Source organism: Cynocephalus volans, chromosome 3, assembly GCF_027409185.1.
Source record: "Cynocephalus volans isolate mCynVol1 chromosome 3, mCynVol1.pri, whole genome shotgun sequence".
NCBI lineage: Eukaryota > Metazoa > Chordata > Mammalia > Dermoptera > Cynocephalidae > Cynocephalus > Cynocephalus volans.
Window position 1 is genome coordinate 146917608 of NC_084462.1, and position 19651 is coordinate 146937258.

A 19651-nucleotide genomic window follows, 5' to 3' on the forward strand; every position below is an offset into this window, starting at 1 on the left:
GGGAAGGAAAAAAAAGAGAAAGAAGTGGTACAGAAAGGAATATCATTACTGCTCCTTGAATGGACTAAGCTGAGGCAGCGATCGCGTGTAGTAATATGAGAACTTTACTCAGTATAAGATCAACTTCCCTTTCCCACCACAGCGGATTCGGTCGTGCTACCCCTTGCCCACAGTCGTTGCCTGGGAGACCATGTCCGGCCCTAACAACAGTTGCTAAGGGGCGGAGACTTCGAATAGGTTCCCCCAGATCAGATACCCTAAGGTCGAGTACTTGGGCGCATGCGGCAACCTTCTCTAACTCTCGCGAGGCTTCATGTTCCCGGAAGCGCTGAAGGTCGTTTCCTGTTATCCGCGTCGCGATGTGTGGAGACTGTGTGGAGAAAGAATATCCCAACCGGGTGAGCGAGTGGAAAACTTCCTGCTCCTTTGGCCCATTGTCGGCCCCTGAGGCTTCTAATATCCCCGGCCGGCCTTCCCAGAGAGGCCGGCCGCGGCGCGGAGTCGGCCGCCCTGCCCGTTCCAGTGACCCGGTAACTGTATTTAGGCGCTTGTCACCTGGAGCGGACTGTGGCCGTCCGTGCCCACTGGTCCCCGCCCTGACGGCTGACATCAGCAGTCATTCACGTTCTCTTGAGTTCCAGGGGACAGCAGAGGAAACCCCACTACCACCACCCAGGTCGACTACAGAGGGATTCCCCTTACTACCCCCGGTCTCATCCTCAAACTCGATTTGATGACTTTCACTTTTCTTACCGAATTCTAGCACTGGAAGGGACTTCTGAGGTCATCTGTTCCAACCCCGTTTTGCAGATGAAGAAACTGATGCCCAGAGAGGGCAACTCACTTGTCCGAGTTCACATTCTAGTTATCGGAGCCAGGACTAGAATTCAGGCTTCCTGGCTGTTAACTTTCTTTTAAATCTCTGTTCCTTTTAGACTCAGGAGGTTTCAAAGCTTGTCTCTCTCATTCATTAAGGGTATACTAACTGAACATTTATATACGTATAGCTAGATTACTTTGCTAGTTTAAAAAGGAATAACTAAGAAGAAATAAAGGCAATTTCTGTGCTGCCTAAGAGCTTACGGTTTGAGGGAGTATGTGATTAACAAAAACGAGTAGCGCAATCCATAAATACTATTCACGTTTAGAGAAAGGGAAGAGCAACAGGGAATAGCGCTGGTCTCCGTTCCCCCTCCGCGCCCCTACCCCCCCCCCAAAGGTGGACTTCTGTTGGGACTTGAAGGAGTAGTTGTGGTTAGGGTAGAAAAGAAAAGAGCTGAAGGCCGGGGTAGATAACAAGAACAATGATTTTTGCATTGGTTGGGAGGTAGAAAATCTCTATAGTTGCTTCTGTGTCAGTATTTTATGGGTAATACTTAGTCTTTTGAGAAGGATATATGACAGCATGAATTCTTTTATGGTACAATCCCTCTGGAAAAAAGGTTTAGCATTGTCAGTTGGAGATGTGCATATTGAAATGATGCAGCAATTCCCATTCTAGAATAAAACACGTGCATGTGCACTTGGAGATTTGTATAAGAATGTTCATAACGTTATCTGTAGTAGTAGACTGGAAAAGTAACTGTGATATTCAAGAAGGCTTCAAAAAGTTTGTGGAAAGATTTGTATTATCTTTTAATTGCATTTTCTACGAACTTTTTGAAGTACCCTCTACTTCAGAGAATGAAACACTGCAAATGAATGAGTAATGAGACTGAATGAATTAGAGCAGCGGTTCTCAACCAGGAGTGATTTTGCCTCCCAGGGAACATTTGACTGTATCTGGAGACATTTTTGGTTGTCACAATGGGGATGGGGTGGGGGGAGGTACTACTGATGTCTAATGGGTAGAGGCCAGCAATGCTGCCAAACATCCAGCAATACACAGGACAGCCACCACTACAAAGAATTATATGCCCCAATGTCAATAGTGCTGAGGTAGAGAAACCCTGAATTAGAGCAATGAGAATAACCGGAATTATACACAGCAAACTGAATTAAGTCTTACAAATACAGTGTTGATGAAAGAACACATAAAATGTAATTCAAAAATAGGCAAACTAAAACATTATTTAAGGATGTTTCTGGGTGGTAAAACTATAAAGGGATGCAAGCAGTTACTATAAAGTTGGGGTAGTGTTTATTGCTAAGTGATTAGAGTATGGTCATGAAGGGTCACAGGGGAAGATTTCTGGGGTGCAAACTGTTTTATTTCTTTACTTGGGTGGTGGTTCTATAGATGTTCACTTTATAATTATTCATTATGCTGTACATTTATGTTTCATGTACTTTTCTGTATTGTGTTCTATTTCATACTTTTTTTAGTTTAAAAAGATTTTTATGAATCTAATAATGAACATTGCACGTTACAGGGACCATGAGGGAGAAGTTTGCAGTGGAGAGTATTAAAGAGATTAGACTGGATTCTTAAGAGTGGAGCTAATGGAGGACTTAAAAGTCATATTGAGAAGTTTAGATTTTACGCTTTAGGCAGCGGGCAACCATCAAAATAATTTTGAATAGGGAAATGATTCTGAAATTTGTTATTTAGGAAAATGAATCTTATGGGGTTGAGGGAAGTGTAAAAGGATAACCCCACAGAGCATTTGGGGAGACGTGGCAACAGTAGTGTAGGCATGAGATAACTAAAACTTTATTCCAGTGAAAGAACTAACAGGACTCAACCAATTTATGTAGGAGGGAAAATGGAAAGAGCTGTAGATGATCTCAGGGCTTTCAATCTTGGCGACTGGGAAATTGGAAGTATCATTACAGAAATTAGAGGCATATGGGAGGGAAGAACCAAAACTGGAGGGCAAATGGTCAAATTATTTTTATCATGCTTCATTTGGGGTTGAGGATATAACATCTGAGGAGTTAGGTGAAGATGTAACATTGCAGTTTGGGTACGAGATTCAGATAGATGAGTCAGCCAAATAAAAGTGTCAAAATAGAAAGGATTTTTACCTGAGAAAAACAACATAGAGAATCAAGGACTGAGCTTCAAAGAATTAAATAACTTAAGAAATAAAAAAATTTAAAAGCATAAGGAAGAATAGTAAAGAAAGTATTGAAGTGATTGGAAAACCAGGAAAGTGCCTTTCAGAAGCACTTTACTCTGATTTTATTCACTTCTAAAATAAAGGGCCGTCATGAGAAAGAATTGAACTTTTCTTTGGAATTTCAGAAGGCAGATTTAGAAATAATTAGTGGGTGGATATTACAGGGGTGTAGAGTTTGGATCAGAATAAAGAACTTTCTAACAGATCAAAAACCTTTCTAACAGTAACAGAGGGATTGAACTCTCCTTGTTCAGTAGAGTGACCATTTGTAACCGTGAGGACTCTTCCAACTCTGGGATTCTTTGAAGTCGTAACATATTTTTAAGGGCAGTAAGAGCAGAAGCCACTTTGCTCAAGCTCAGCAAAGGATAGATTAATAAGAAGACGGCGACAGCAAGTATACTCCCCTCATTCAGAAACTTTGACAGAGAAAATGGATTAGCTTGTTGGGAAGCTTTAAGTGCAGAACGAGTAAGAGTAAATAATAGTTAATAATTTATCTTTGGTTACATATAATTATCTGAAGTTTGTGGTAGATGTTTTTCACAGACTAGAAGATACATCGTACTGAATTCCCAACAGGGCTCTGGCCTACTTGACTGTAATGTTACAATGAGAACTTGAACTCAGCCATGAATCCAGCTGGAAATGAACCATACTAATTTTTGGAACCCCAATTTTTTTTACTCAATTGGTGAACCAAAATTTTTTTTTCTTTTATAAAAACATTTAGCAAACCACTTGGAACTAAAACTCTGCTGCATTTTCTAAAATTACTGAACAGGCACAAAACTGTAATAAAATATTTTTCAAATCAAACTGGAAATGAAACCTGTATTTCATATATTTCAAGTTTCAACTTTAAACTTCTCAGTAATGCAACAGCAATATAGATGTATTTCATTAATTTGGATTAATCAGAGAGAAAACATTAGTGTGAATTAGTGATGTCTAAATTTAAAATTACATGTTTTATATATTTAAAACTAAGCTATCAAAGGTCATGTATTCAAATTGTTGCATAGTTAGTTAAATGCTGTCTGATAAATAATTAGTAAAACAATTGTATGTAAATGAATGCTTTAAAATAATCTGCATTTTAAAATTTACAGTTGGGCCAGCCAGTTAGCACAGTTGATTAGAGTGGGGTGTTATGACACTAAGGTCAAGGGTTCGGATCCCTGTACTGGCCAACTGCCAAAAAAAAAAAAATTAATTATAAATGCCTGTATTAAAAAAAGAACAATCTCAAATCAATAACCTAACCTAACAATCTTGTTTTTCAGACAGTGAAAAACAAGAGCAAACTAAACTCAAAGCAAGCAGAAGGAAGCAAATAAAGATTAGAGTAGAAATTAGTGAAACAGAGAATAGAAAAGCAATAGAGAAAACAACAAAACCCAAAGGTAGTTCCTTAAAAACTGTATTTTCCGTTTTTAATTTTAAACATTCCCTGACAAAACATACATAGTAACTTACATATACATTATGCTTACATCTACATTAACTATTAACTCGTACTATCTGAAATAATAGTCTTCTGGAAAAAGCAAATTGTCCAATCCTTGTCAAAATAATTGCAGATTTCTCAAATTTTTAAGATTTTATAACATACTGTTATAATAATTATCATAGTTTTCATCTATTTCTTGCACATTTGCATAGTTTTTCAAGTCATCAACCAGGATTTATCTGAGTCACATTTCCTAAGGGTACTTAACATGCTTTTTCCTTTCTCAAAACTGTTACGGTTTACTATTATTATCAAGGAATTGATTTGGATTGCATTCTTCTTTTTCCTCCCATTATGGGAGCCTCAAAAACTTCCCTGAATATTGTGTGCTTTTTAATTTACTTTCCCAAATTTGGATGTTAATTATCTTGCCTCGTTTAATAAAAGAACCATGGCTCACTAATGAAGGTTACCCTCACTGCTTTCACATGACCAGAGCTCTTATAGAAAGTTCCATCAGTTTCTTTTATAGTATACTTGCATTTCGCCATTTCAAATATTTGTTTACTTATCACACAACAGATACATAGATCTTTCTCTTTCAGCGTTTCCTTGGAGTTGCATTCTGCCTCCTTACAAGGTCAGGTTACAGAAGTTAGGTCACATTATGCAAGGTACCCGTGTTTATGGATGCAGTCAAATTCAGAGTTCAATTTATTTGAAATTGGTATTTAGATCTTTTTTCTTTTAAGTCTGTTCTGCTTTCCTTGATTTCTTCGAGTCCTTGGCAGTCAGCTTTTATAGATTCAAGGCAGTCTCAGTTCAAATCCCAGTAGGCTTTTTTGTAAAAGTTTATAAGCTGATTCTAAAATTTATATGAAAATGAAAAGAACCTGGAATATCCGGTTCTAGGATATAAACTACCTGATTTAAAGATTTACTGTAAAGCAACAGTAATCAAGAGAGTATGGTATTAGTGCCAAGATAGATATATACATCAAGGGAACAAAAATAGTCAAAGCAGACTCACATAAATGTGGTCATTTGATTTTTCTACAAAGGCACCATTGTAATTCGATGGAGAAAGGATAGTCTTTTCAACAAATGTTGCTAGGACAACTGGATATCCATATGGAGCTAAATAAACCTTTATCCTTACCTCATACCATATCTAAAAATTATTTCAAAATGGATCATAAGCTTATACCTACAAGCTAAAACTATAAAAATTCTAGAAGAAAACAAGATCTTTGCAACCCTGGGGTAAACAGAAATGTCTTAGGAGACAAAAAGCACAAATCATGAAAGAAAAAAATTGATCCAAAAAATTGGACTTCATAAAAATCAAAACTGTTCACTCTTCAAAAGACACCATTTAAAAAAACGGTAAACCAATGACAGGGAGAAAATACTTGTAATACGTATATTTAGCACAGGATGTATATCTGAGATATATAAAGAACTCTAATAAATAAATATAAGAAGATAACAACCTAACTCTTAAAAGATGGGCAAGAGATTTGAATAGACACTTCACAAAAGAAAATATGAACAGGCACCATGAAAAAATGCTAAACATCATTAGTCATTAGGGAAATGCAAATTAAAACTACAATGTGGTACCGCTTTACATCACTAGAATGGTTAAAATAAAACAGACGTAATACCTAGTGTGGGTGAGGATGAGAAGCAACTGGAACACATACATTGTTAGCAGGAATATAAAATGGAAACTTTAGAAAACCATTTGGCAGTTTCTTGTAAAGACATTTTTACCATATGATTCAGTAATTCTACTTTAGATATTTACTCAAGAGAAAGGAAGACATATGTCCGCATAAGTCTTGTAATGAATTTTCATAGCTGCTTTATTCATAATGGTCCAAAACTGAAAACACCCCAGATTTTCAACAGATGAATCTGTACAATGGAATACGACTTGGCAATACAGAGCAACAAACTACCAATACATACAGCCACATGGATGATTAACATAGATACTATGTTGAGCAAAAGAAGCTGGATGAAAAAGAGTATACTGATTCTGTTTATAATAAAATTCTGGAACATGCAACACTAATCTGTAGAAATAGAAATCAGACGAGTGGGTGCCTGGTATAGGATGGAGGTTTGAGATAGACTGTAAAACCTGAAGGAACTTCCTGGGGAGATAGGAATGGTCTCTACCTTGATTGGGGTAGTGGTTTCATAGGTATATACATTTGTTAAAAATCATTCACCTGTACCCTTACAATATGAATTTTATTGTATGTGAGCGATACCTCAAAAAAGCTTACTTTTTAAAAAGCAAAGCATTGCTCATAATAGCTGCAGGTTTATACCTTAGTCTCAAGGCTTTTTTTCCTTGAGTAATTAAGTCAATGTGCCTGTGATTTAATATCTCCAAACTGTGTAGTAATATTTTGATTTCCCTGCACCAGAATTAATCTCTTCCTTAATACATAGAACTAAGAAGCCACTCAGAAGGGACAGATTAATTGTGGTGCTGAGAATTGAGGAAGACTTCATTGTGGCATTTAAGGTGGGTCTTAATTCCTTTAATACTTCTTGAAGCTCTTTGAAGGTAAAAACATATTTGGCTTATCCTTGAATCCACTGCTTTGTACAGTATCAGGCACATAGATGCATTGGAGAAATGTTGATTTGAATGATTTTTAGTGACATTAACTATTTAAAAATACTCTCTAAGTTTGGGATTGGACCAGAAATAGGGTTGGACTAGATTATTTATAAAATGACTTTTAATTCTTCATTATTAGTAAACCTTTAGCAAGGACTTTTCTGGAGCCATGAATATAAATTGTTTACAGTTTTTTAGTGATGAAGCAAAACACTTTCTGTCTTGAATGCTGTTGTGTCAGTTGGATAAATTGCAGATCTCACCTGCTCTGCCTAAATTACACATATCCTTAAGGGCTGACATCTGTAGAGCCCAGTGTTTTTGGTTATTTTGTGGTATTGTAAAGGCTTGAGAAAAAGCTATTTCAACAATTAACTGAGCATCACAGTGTATAAGATCATTTTTATTATTGGCTCAGTGTTTCCATTTTGATGGAATTTTAATTCTTGTTTTATAATATACTTCATTTAATATTGTTGGCTATTGTTTAATATTACTATATAATGTTTTATATTATTAAGGTTTTCTTATTGTTTCTAAGTATCCATTTGCATTTAGTCCTTTCTTTTAAACACAGTTGCAGTACTCAGAGACTTACAAACCTAACACTGTGCTTCAGTTTTACTTAACTTCTTTAGGAAATCTAGTAATTTCAAACATTTCTTGGTATAGCCCTCAAGCAAGGCAATTCTGGCCATGTTTTTTACCTTAACAGATTTTAAGTCTATTAATCATTTCCATGAAAGGTTTTGAAATGTAAGAAAAGTAAATTTCTTTTTTTAATGTTTTAGGGTAACACCTGCCTGGAGAATGGATCTTTCTTGCTGAACTTTACAGGCTGTGCAGTGTGCAGTAAGCGAGATTTTATGCTGATCACAAACAAATCCTTGAAAGAAGAAGATGGAGAAGAAATAGTTACTTATGATCGTAAGTAGACTTTTTAAATGTGAGTCTGTTAACAGATATTAGCTTTTGGAAATTGATATGTCATGAAAAGTACTGTGAGGCCTATTTCAATGTCGTATTGTAGCACATAGTTACTAGGTAGATTTTTAAGAGGAAAATATAGTTAACTCATATATGTAGCATCATCAGATATTCCACATAAATGACTTTTTCAAATAAATAAGGCTTGTGATTCAGGCACTGAATTCCTTTGTTTATGAAATTATTTTTCAGGGACATATTTTTAAAGCCTTTATGCTGCCTTAAACAAGATACAGAGACCTAAAAAAATTTTTTTTGATTACTTTAGGGTGATCCATGTGAGTTTTCACCTGCTATAGAATAATATAGTGATGTCTTCCAACAGCTGTTAAAGTGTTAAGGGCTGTTTGCCCCTACACAAAGTGACCCTGGAATACTATGGTTTTTTCAGTCTTGTTTCTGCTTTTACAGCATTTTTTGGTCTCCTATTTCACTGTCAGTCTGTTATTTTTTTACTTTTGCTTCCGTAAGTGTGCTACCTTCATATGCTGCTGCTTGTCCTCAATACTGGGAAACCAGATAAATAAATTATGTATAATAAAAATAAATCAATTCTGAGGTTGGCACTAAGAATTTCTATGAATATACTAAGTGTATGCACACTTTAGTGCTCAGATATTGTGACAGGTATTTAAATGTTGTTTGTCTCCTGGTTCTTGGGTATGTTCTGAATATATGAGGAATAAATGTGCAGATAATGATATTTTGAGAAAGAGAGATGAAAGATGCCAAGCCTTTAGGAAAAAGTCATACAACTGAAAAATGTTCTAAGTTGAAGTATCTTTGATTTTAGCAAACACTCCCTTTAAACCGTATTTTGTTCAGATAGTACGGGATAGTGGTTAAGATCAAGGGCTCTGGAGCCAGACTGCTTGGCTTTGAATTCCGGTTCCAACACCTCCTAGCTCAGAAGGCTTCCTAGTTACTTAACCACAGTGTGCCTTTGTTTCCTTATCCCTAAAAAGGTGATAATGATAGTATCTACCTCATTAGCTTTTTGAGAAGAGTAAGTGAATAAATAGGTAAATAGTATTTAAAGCAGTATCTGGCACACAGTAAGTACTCAATATATTGTAATTTTTCCTAGATTCTTTTGTTACCATTAAATTGCTTTAATGTCCCACGTTGTTTTTTATTTTATTTATGATTGGTTATAGTAGTACAATTTCTATCATTCCTGAGAATAAAAGCTTTTATGTAGATAGGTCCAGCTAGTTTAAAAAATACATTTAAGTATCTGCTAATAAATAAGTATACAAACAAATAAAGGGTGGAGGGGGAGAAGACACAACAATCACAACAGTTCCTTGAATGTGTTAAGATGAACAGATATGATGTAGTGGGGGGTGGGGGGGAAGAGGAATGGATAAAGGGACACGAAAATCAACTACAATGTATATTGAGAAGTTAAAATTAAAAAACAAACAAAACACACACACTTCAGTATCTGTTAATTGATTCCCTTAGAGAGCTTTCAGTGGGAGTCAATATATACACGTTTAGTCTCTGAGTTCAAACCCTTAATTGTGTAGTGTTGCCTATGTGACAGATTCTGGATTTCTTATCAAGGACAATATTATAATGGGTTTCCTGCTGTGTTAAATATGACTGAGTTAAGATTATTTTTAAGTAATATCATGCTGAGAGTAGAAATCTTACTGTTTTAAGAAACTTTCCAAGACTTAATTACATAAGTCTCTCTTTGTTTTGGCAGACTTGTGTAAGAATTGTCATCACGTAGTAGCCAGGCATGAATATACCTTCAGTATCATGGATGAATTTCAGGTAAATGTATAAATATAGGTATGTTATTGGGAGGGGGGGGGATAATAAAAGTACCCTTGGAAATCTATTTATAGTGTTCATAAATGAAGTACTAACAAATATTGAAGGAGACCATTCCTTTTTTCTACCTGTGCAAGTTGAGAGAGAGAGAGACTTTAAATGTGAGTGGATCCATGCAAACCTGTGTTCACAAGAGTCACAAATCAAAGTGGGTGCCTTATAAATATCTCAGTCCTGTCATTTTATTTATAAAGAGCTTCACATTATGAGGTTACTATTGTGCTTCTTTTTCTTCTGCACAGTAATATGACTGCACGGTTGTTGACTTTGAGTATTGGCCTGTCTCCTGCCACCATACTGGCTGGGCATGGAAGTTCTGATAAGGAGGTTAACTTTGGTTTCCTTAGTTGGCATGCAGAGTTGAGCAACTCTATAGTTTCAATTGTAGTAAGATATTTTAATATTATTTGTTAAGTAAAATTACAAGATGGGTGCATCAAGCTTGAGGAGAAAAGCTGAACCACCATGAAGCTAGAGAATAAGGATTGTATTATAAGTATTAGTCCTTATGCAGTTGTGAGATCATGTTAAGAATTCTGTGAAAGGTTGGTGTAGGCCTGAAGTTGCCAAAAAGTCACAGGTCTGATGGTCAGGAAGAAAAGCTGGACAGTGGGGGAGAGCCCAGGACAAACTGTAACCTGCATCAGTCCCTCACTGCCTCCGTTTTCAAGCCTTCAAGATTAAATTACAAATTTTGCATGAACTACATATTCATCCATAGGATATAAATATCAGATTAGAGCTTTTAACAGGGAAAGGGATTTTTTTTTTAAGTTCCTCACATTTTGATACTATATTAATTAGAAAAAAAATGATAATCTTCTATAACAGAATCATAAAATAGTATACTCCCTCTCATTCATTCTTATTTTAGCATGGAAGAAAGCGCTTAGTCACTTGTCATAGTATATATGTGAAGTCAGTCTAAACAACACCTTGACCGTATCTCCTCAGCATCTAAAAAACTATACCTCAAAAAATATTTATATGATATGTGTAACTTAGGACAAAATTGAGATTTCAATGAATGAGTAGTGGCCAAATAGGGGAATGAACATCTCATGGTCTTAAAAGAAACAGCTCTATCCTTTTACGGGAGGAAAGGAGTGCTTATAGCTATTTTCCAGAAGCTCCTAAAGATCGTGTGAGCTTTTTAGAGCCCCTAAATGGTTACTGAGATTGCCTGTCTTATGCTAACCAAGTCATTGTAAATCACTGCCATGTGATCAAAGTCTAGCTGATTTTCTTTTATGACTGAATGCAGCTGTTTTCAGAGCTTCCCCAGAAATTACTCTGGGATAAGAAGAAGGTGGTAAAGGAGGATGGCTTATGGTAATAATGCCTAGAGAATGTGAAATTCTCTTGAAAAGAAACTCTTAAACTGTACCCTCTACCTCTAGGCTTCTCTCTTCCAACATCTGCTCTTCCCAACCCATGTTCTATACTCTGCCAAGAGATTATTTTTCTTAAAATGATGCTTTCAGGCCACCTCATTGGCTTTTCCATAGCTCACTTTTTGCTACAGTATAATATCCAAGCTCCTCATTCCAGTGTTCTTACTGGGCTGGCCCAGCTTCCCTTCCTCGTATTTCCCACTGCTCTCCTGTACATACACCACACTAGCAGTGTCCCATCTTTAGACTATCTTCCTTCCCTCCTGTTACAGAGGAAGAGTTTTATTTCCTCCTCTCTAATGCTACCCCTGCTACATTTTCTCAGGAATTGTGTGTTACCCTCTCTCCTTCTCTTTTCCTCTGTGGGATTTAAGAAATTTTTTACATTAAACATACTTAGTTCTTTATTTGTTAAAAATCAATTAAAATCCTCATTTCACTCTGGTTTTATCCTATAATCATCACTTTCCTTCCTTTTGCTTCTTTACTTGAATAGGACTTCATCCTATTTCCCTATGTTCCTTCTTAATCACCTACAAACTGATTTCATTTTCACTTACTAAAACTACTCTCAGAGGTTTCTTATAATCTAACCGAATCCTGTGACTTTGCCTCAGTTCTTAGCTCTCTTACCATCTCTTCTGGATCTGATTTTGTTAATCATTATTGTCTTTTTGAAGCATTTCTTCCCTCGAGGTTCATAGTGCTTGACTTTTTTTCTTTCTTTTTAAGTCATTTTAACTGCTCCTTTGCTTTTCCTTTCCTGTTTTTTCCTAATTGATTTTCCCCTGAGCTTTGGTCTCTGTTCTGGAACTTTCTCTATATTCCCTCATATAGTGAGCACACATACAGTCAGTCTCAGAAAAAAACCTGTTAGATATCTTCCAGATCTCCTTCTCTACTCCTAACACCTCACCTGCCCTCGTTTTTTCCCATGTTTCTATTGCTTTTTTTCTGTCTCTGCTACCATACCTCATGTCAGGGACTGTACCCACTCAAATCTAAATTACTGCAGCATTCCCAAACTGTAGTTCTACACACTGCTATCAGATTAATCTTCCTTCAGCATGTCATCCTGCACTCCCTTGCTAACACACCTCCAAGTACAGCTTCATTTCCCTGTTACTCCATATGTGATGTGCTTGCTTTTTTCCCTGTTGCTGTCTTCATTCATGCTTCTTCCTTGATTTGAATCGTCCCTTTCTCTCCCTTCAAGCCAACTAAATCTTACGTCTTCATAGCTGAATTTAACTTCTTGCTCTTGACAATCCAACCCATACAACTTTCTTCCTTTTCTGAACTTTTCTTGTACCTATGTCAAACCTTGACTCAAATGAGTAGCCTCCTGGAACTTCCGCCTCGGCCTGATGACCACAAGAACTCTTTATTCTCAGCTGCTGTGACTTAACCCTACCCTGTCCCCACCCTACCCCAGACCCCATCTTATCCTGGCAGTAGTTCAAGGTGGGATTCCCTACTTACCACCATGATTGTTTTATTTTATTTTAAATGTCTTATGGGAAATTTAAACATAATCAAAAGCAGGGAGATAGTGTATTAACCTCCACTACCTGGCTTCAATTTGCTTTATTCATACTTCACCATTCCCACATCTCCCCACAGTGTTATTTTGAAGCAAATCCAAACATGTCACTACCTCTGTAACTTTTTCATTATCTATCTCTAAACGATATAGATGGTGTTTTTAGAATAACTGTAATACCATTACTGAACAAGGTAAGATTTTCTGATGGCAAGACTAGAGAGGAACATGGAGACAGAGCACAGAATTTAAATGAAAAATACTTTATAAATGATTATAGGTATCCTTTTTTTTTTTTTTTTTCTTTTTTAAATCCCCCTGGCAAAAAGCCCCTCAGTGGACTATGTGTTTACTTCAGGAAACAAGAGCAGAACTGTGAGACTGCTTTCTCTTCCTCTGTAGGCCAGGAAAGGACTTGGGGTCAGAATTAACAGAGAGTAATAGAGGAAAGGGGCCAAGGGACACTCAGAATAAAACAAAGGATCTGGTCTTACCCAAAGGGGATTCCACCCACTATACCTTTCCATCCAGTCTCTACCCCTTGGCCCTGCCCAGGTGGATCCCTTGAGGGTCCCCATGAATGACTAGGGGAAATTATTCTCCCTACTTAGATAGTTTTGGCAAAAGGTGTCCCAATTCCACCTTATTCCTGGCAGTATAGGGAGATGTGTTCCTGGCATCCCAAGTTAGAATTACAGACCTATTTTCCCACAGAAGCACTGCTATATATGGTTAGAGTCTATAGTACTTGTACAATATAAATTTCAAAAACTTGTGGGTTTTCCTGGGAACCTAACTGTCATGTGTAACATTACTTCTGTGGGAAACTGTTTTTGAATTCCAAACAATTGAGTTGAAATGAAATTTGGATTCCAGGTCACCTATAAATTATAGATTATAGGTATAATCAGTCTTACTGATTTAATAATCTTTCCAGATTATATCATGTGGTAGTTATTTTTCCTCCCACGTTAGAGTATAAGTTTTGTACAGGCAGACCTTGTCCTTGCCTTCTTTCTTGTCTTCCAGCACACCCAGCACGTTGCCGAGCATGTCGGCACTCAGTGTAAACTTCCCAGTGGATAGATTGATTGAAAACTCAGATATTTGTCTAGGTTTACACATTTCTCTTTTTGACTGTATTACTTTTTCTAAATTTCTAGTGAAAGATTGCCATCCCACTAGTAATGTCTGGTGGGTTAAAGCAGTAGAAGTATTTGAGAGCAGTAAAAGACCTTGGAGAGGGAAGATTTTTATTTTATTTTTAATTCATGCAACTTGTATTTGTTCTCTGAGCTCTAGTCTGCATGTATTACTACTCTTTGTGTAGAGCAGACTTTAAAATTAAATGTGGTCTTTAAGAAGCAACCTTTTCACTGCTACAACTAAGCTCGCCTGCTGAACTCACCAGTAGGAAATGGAAAGGCAGGTGCCTGTTTCTAAGTCTTTGTACCATAATTGTCGTTTACTCTGCAGCCCTCTTTACTGGCTATCTAGATCCAAGAAACACAAACTGCTTTTACTGATTAGTTTCCAGACAGCTAGCAAATTCAACATTGGGTGTGGAAATACTAATAGATTTAGCATAGGTGTTTGTTTTCCTAAAGAAGATGAAAGGTTTTTAAATAAAAGGTTTAAAAGAAATATGTCTCTATAGTTTATGACTATACTAAATATTCTAGAAGGGACAGCTATAAGAACAGGACTTTCCCTTAGAGACTTTGGTCTAAAATAAAAATGCCTTCTGTCACCAGTCTGCCAGAAACATAAAACTTTTAAATAGATCAAATTCCAGACAACTAGCTATCTAAATATGAGGCATGACATACCAGTGAACTTAACATAATTGTTTATTTTCCTAGAGTAAACAAAAATGGCTTTTTTAATTTAGGAATTTTCTCCTTTTAAAAAATTTCTTTTGCATATTAGTGTTAAATATCCTAGAAAGGAATAGCTCTAAGAACAGGAATTTGTCCTTGGGGTCCCACACTCAAATTGCTTCATTGCTTTAAATAGCAGCACTAAGCTAGGTATGTGTGTTTTTTAAGTGAGTCCAAGAAATAGCCATGGATTTCTAAGATGACATTCTTACATACATAGTAAGTAGAGCATCAGCATGTATTCGATTTATATAAACAAAAGGCTCTAGAATACACAGAATAATTCTAAGACATTGCTGATAGGTGTTGAAAGAATAGAAAGAACCTATTAAAGTATAGAAAGAATATTCATGTTAAGACTGCTCAGTCAAACAGAGTAAGTTATGAAGCTTCTTTCTCCCTGTTCCTTGAGGTAATTATGCACTTTATCTTGTTGTAGGAGTATACCATGCTGTGTCTGCTATGTGGCAAAGCTGAAGATACTGTCAGTATTCTCCCTGATGACCCCCGGCAAATGACTCTGTTATTCTAAGGATCCTTCTGTTGTAACTATGTGTTGGGTTGGTTTACAATACAGCAAGCCCAATGGTTTTGTCTTAGGTTATAATGAAAATTCTTTGCATGTGTTGTTTTTTTTTTTCTGCTTAGACTTACCTATTCTTTGAAAGAAAAAGTAATTTAGGGGATTGTTGTTCTCTGAAGCTGAGCTCTTCTGCTAAAGTCCACAGTTGACATCAGTGCAGCCAGAGTAAAGTATCTTTGTTAGCATTAATGTACCCAGAAAATGACTAGAATGGGAGCACACCTAGTGCCCAGGTCTTGCTTTCTAATAAAAGGAACAAGGGCTCCTTGGAAAAATGATGATTCTAAGACTGGGGCATGAAATATACAAGATGAGCCTGAAGCATCTTGTGCCACAAAAAAATGAAGTGCTAAAAATAAATTCACAATGATTGGGGGTATGTCAGACAGAGGAGCCAACTGAACTAGTTCCCAGTGACCACAGCTGGAACAATTTGAGCAACAAAGTAAATAAAGTGGTATTGGATAATAACCCAAACTATATAATAAATATCTGTAGTCCACACTGATGTAAATAAGTGATTGAATAAATAACAGAGAGAATAGACAAATCTCTTGTGCAGAAGAATTCCAAATAATTTATGTAGATACTCCCCACTCCTTAAGTATGGGCTGTGTGTAGTGACTTCCTTGCAAAGAGTATAACATGGAAAGGAGAAAAAAAGAGTAAATTTATGGTGAAGAAACCTGACAAACACCAGCTCAGCCAGGTGATCAAGGTTAACATCATCAATGATAAACCATGTTTTGATAGCATGTATGATGTGTTGAGAATGGCATCTTATCTCTGTGGTCTTCTTCCCAAAAACCCATAACCCAAGTCTAATGATGAGATAAACATCATACAAATCTCAACTGATGGGCAGTCTATGAAATACTTGACCAGTACTCCTCAAAACTGTCAAGGTCATCAAAAACAAGGAAAGTCTAAGAAATTTTCACAGCCAAGGAGAGCGAAAGGAGACATGACAGCTAAATGTAATGTAGTATCCTAAATGGTATCCTGCAGCAGAAAAAGGACATTTGGTAGAAACTAGGGAAATCTGAATAAAGTGTGGATTTTAGTTAACATAAACAAATAGAATGGTTTCAATTGCTTAAAGAGATCTTAGAACATCTTACTTTGCATGGTTGAATGAGCACTGGCTTGGGGGTGATAAACTCTGGAATGGAGGCTTCTCTGCCACTTGGTAGCAGTATAACCATTAAGCAAAGCATTACTCTGGACTTCATTGTCCCATTTCTATGAAATTGGGCTAACAAAAATTGATATTATACTTCCTTCATAGTATTGTTAGGCAATCCAAATGAATCAATGAATGTAAGATACTTTGGAAAGCATGTAAAGTATTAGATACAATCAAGTGGCTTCAGTTCTCATTCTGACACCAAAACTGAAAGGGTCAGGCATCAGAAACAATATTATTTCCTCTTCATATCTGAGAGATTTGGAAATTCTGAACTAAGGCGTTGCTTATAAGAAAAAAAAAGTGTGCAAAATGTTTATTGTTGAGACCAGGAATAGCTTTGTTGTATATCAGCAATGATAATAATAGTAAGGTTTATTGAGTACTTAACTATGTGCTGAGGCATTTTTAAACTATTGTTTAATCCTCCTTAACAACTCAATGAGGTAGGTACTACTGCTATTCCAGTTTTAGAGCCAAAAAAACAACAAGGCCCAATGAAGTTAAGTAATTTACTCCGGTCACACACTAGTACAGTGACTGCCTCTCAATAGTAGTGTTCAGTAAACATGAGGTTATAAGGGTCTGGCAAGATTAGGAAGAGGTTGAGAATATCAGTGACAGCACTCTGAGGAATCTAGGCATGTCAGATCAAGGTTTATTATTCATGAAAGTTAAGTCAGCTGCTCTGTAGGGATCAGTCGTTTTATTCCTGGAAAATGTTTTCCATTTTGCTGCAAATCTATATCTGACCTGCTGAAGAAATCATTTGGTGAAATGAATCCAGAAAGCAGAGAAAATGCTTCATTACTTTAAATAGCAGCACTAAGCCCATTATAGCCTCTGAATTGCCCCTTCTTGCAGTTTGCTAATGCTTCCAACTTAGTCGGTTGAAGCCCAAGAGTACGATTTTCTATGTCCCTACCAATATCCTCACCTACTGCAGAATGTATCTATTAGTTTTGGACCATGTATTAGAAAAATTTAAAACATAAGATTTTGTTCATCTACTTCATTATTATCAAGCCAACATTGTGCCGTGTTTTGTGATACTTTTTATCATTTTCTAGAATTCTTTTGTGGCTCTAATAAAATGAGACCTCTTGAACCAAGTTCCACTGAATCCTTATTTTTCTGTTCAAATAAAGGGGAACCAAGCAGAGGCATATGTTGTCTTTTCTTCCTTCCTGAGATAAAAGAAGGAAAAGAAATCACCTATGGGTGTAATTGGAAATGTGGGCTTGTTCTGGCACATCATTCTTTCTCTGCTCACTCTATGCGGTACAGGTCTGGCTAGTCAGTCTCTTGAAGTTAAAAGCTCAGCTGGTATTTGTTGTTTTAACTAGCTCTGACTTTCTCAAAGGGTCTTGGGATCTCCCAATACTAACTGACATATGAAATAGCTTGGGCACAACCAGATATGGCTTTTTAATTGTAAGTTACCACTCAGAGGCTTATGTTCACTGTTCTTTATTTCAGTGTATCAGAAATCCTTGCAGTTTCATTCTTTCATTTTGTGAGCAGGACTAGTTACTTGACTGAATTCGAGGCTTTCAATTTTAAAATGTATGTTTCTTGACTGTAGTACAAGTCTCTATTGTGAGATACAGTATGGTTCGGTAGAAAAGAAATCAAGAGAGCTGGGTCCAGAATAGCTTTGCCACCTGTTAGTGGTGGGACATTGGGCAAGTAACTCACTTATCCTGTCTGTACCTCAGTTTCTGTAGTGGAAAAAAATAGAGCAGTCATGTCTCCTTCACATAGTTTTAAAATCAAATGATATAAATGAAAGTGTTTTTAAGTTGTGCAATGCTGTGTGCAGTGGTCTTTGTGAAGGAAAAATCTGAGCTAGAAGGCAGCATTGTTGTGTCGTCGTTAAGGGTAGACTGTGGAGTCAGACTGTCCTGGCTTTAACTTTCATCTCTGCTGTTATTAGCCCTTCATCCCTGGCAGGTGTCTTGCTCAATTACCTTCTCTTTATTTATTTATTTTAAAAAGGTGACTGGTAAGGGGATCTTAACCTTTCACTTGGTGTTGTCAGCACCGTGCTCACCCAGTGAGCTAACCGGCCATCCCTATATGGGATCCGAACCTGTGGCCTTGGTGTTGTCAGCACCACACTCTCCCAAGTTAACCATGGGCCGGCTCCTACCGTCTCTTTAAATAAAGATAAAAATTCCTCTTGGGGTTCGTATGAAGATTAAATAACCTAATTTATATAAAGTACTTAGCACAGTGTTTGAATATAGTAAATATTCAATAAATGGTAGTTTGGATGATGGTTGTGATGGTGATTATAAGAAAGTTCTGAAGTTTGACTCATTGTTTCTAAAACTAAGGAGCTATATCTCTGGGAATATAGTTATGGAGATAATTATCAATTTCAGTCTCTATACGTTGGCCCCCTAAAATCTTTTATTCCAAGCTATAATTTTTATAAATGCCCTCAGAGAAATGATTCTCCCTGTGCCTTCTCTAAATTGAGTAGCATTATCTCAGCACTTCTGGGAGAGCTTGTTAATTAGACTTCTCCCTACTTCTGACTGCCTCTATTCTTTTAATTTGATTAAAAGATTTTGTTTATCTGGGAAAGTGGGTGATTATATTAAAGCTTTGCCTTGTATGTTTATGACCATAAGCTGATACTTCTGAGGATGAAAAGGGGGACAAACAAGATGAGGAATAAAGAAAAGGAAACATTTCCTCATTTCTCTTCATTCTGACAACAGCACAACTAAAGATTTAGTAAAGCTAAATGTCCCTGTAAAACAAATTCCTCCAGTCCTGCCTTTTTAGTTCCTTCCTGAGCCAAACTAATCAGGTCCTGTCTAAAGCAAACAGTGTTTACCTTGCCCAAGTAAAGAGCCCTCATTCTATCATTATGGCTCCCTCTGACTCTCTCTCTGCAAAATCATTTATACTGTAATTCCCATTCCTTTGGGAATCCCTAAATGATTCTTTGAACTTGAGCCTCATGGGAAAGACCCAACACACTGTACTGGCTTATCAGGCCCTAAATTGCCTGTGGCATAATGCCAACATGTGAGACAGCTGGCTCTGTTATTGGAAGTAACAAC

At 36.7% G+C, this 19651-nt stretch overlaps 1 protein-coding gene across 1 annotated transcript; it reads left to right on the forward strand.

Moving 5' to 3' along the window:
• Positions 1-309: 309 nt before the first annotated feature.
• CHURC1 (churchill domain containing 1) lies at positions 310-17686 on the forward strand. Its single transcript, XM_063088533.1, has 4 exons — positions 310-398; positions 7948-8083; positions 9858-9928; positions 15245-17686. The coding sequence occupies exons 1-4, from the start codon at positions 360-362 to the stop codon at positions 15335-15337; spliced, it is 339 nt and encodes a 112-aa protein (XP_062944603.1). The 5' UTR covers positions 310-359; the 3' UTR covers positions 15338-17686.
• The last annotated feature ends 1965 nt before the right edge of the window (positions 17687-19651 follow it).

Bases quoted from the DNA above. Each gene is read 5' to 3' on its own strand.
- CHURC1 (XM_063088533.1), top strand. From the start codon at position 360: ATGTGTGGAGACTGTGTGGAGAAAGAATATCCCAACCGG. The intron at 8,084-9,857 runs GTAAGTAGACTT...TTGTTTTGGCAG, and splicing joins AGAAATAGTTACTTATGATC to ACTTGTGTAAGAATTGTCAT. The intron at 9,929-15,244 runs GTAAATGTATAA...ATCTTGTTGTAG, and splicing joins GTATCATGGATGAATTTCAG to GAGTATACCATGCTGTGTCT.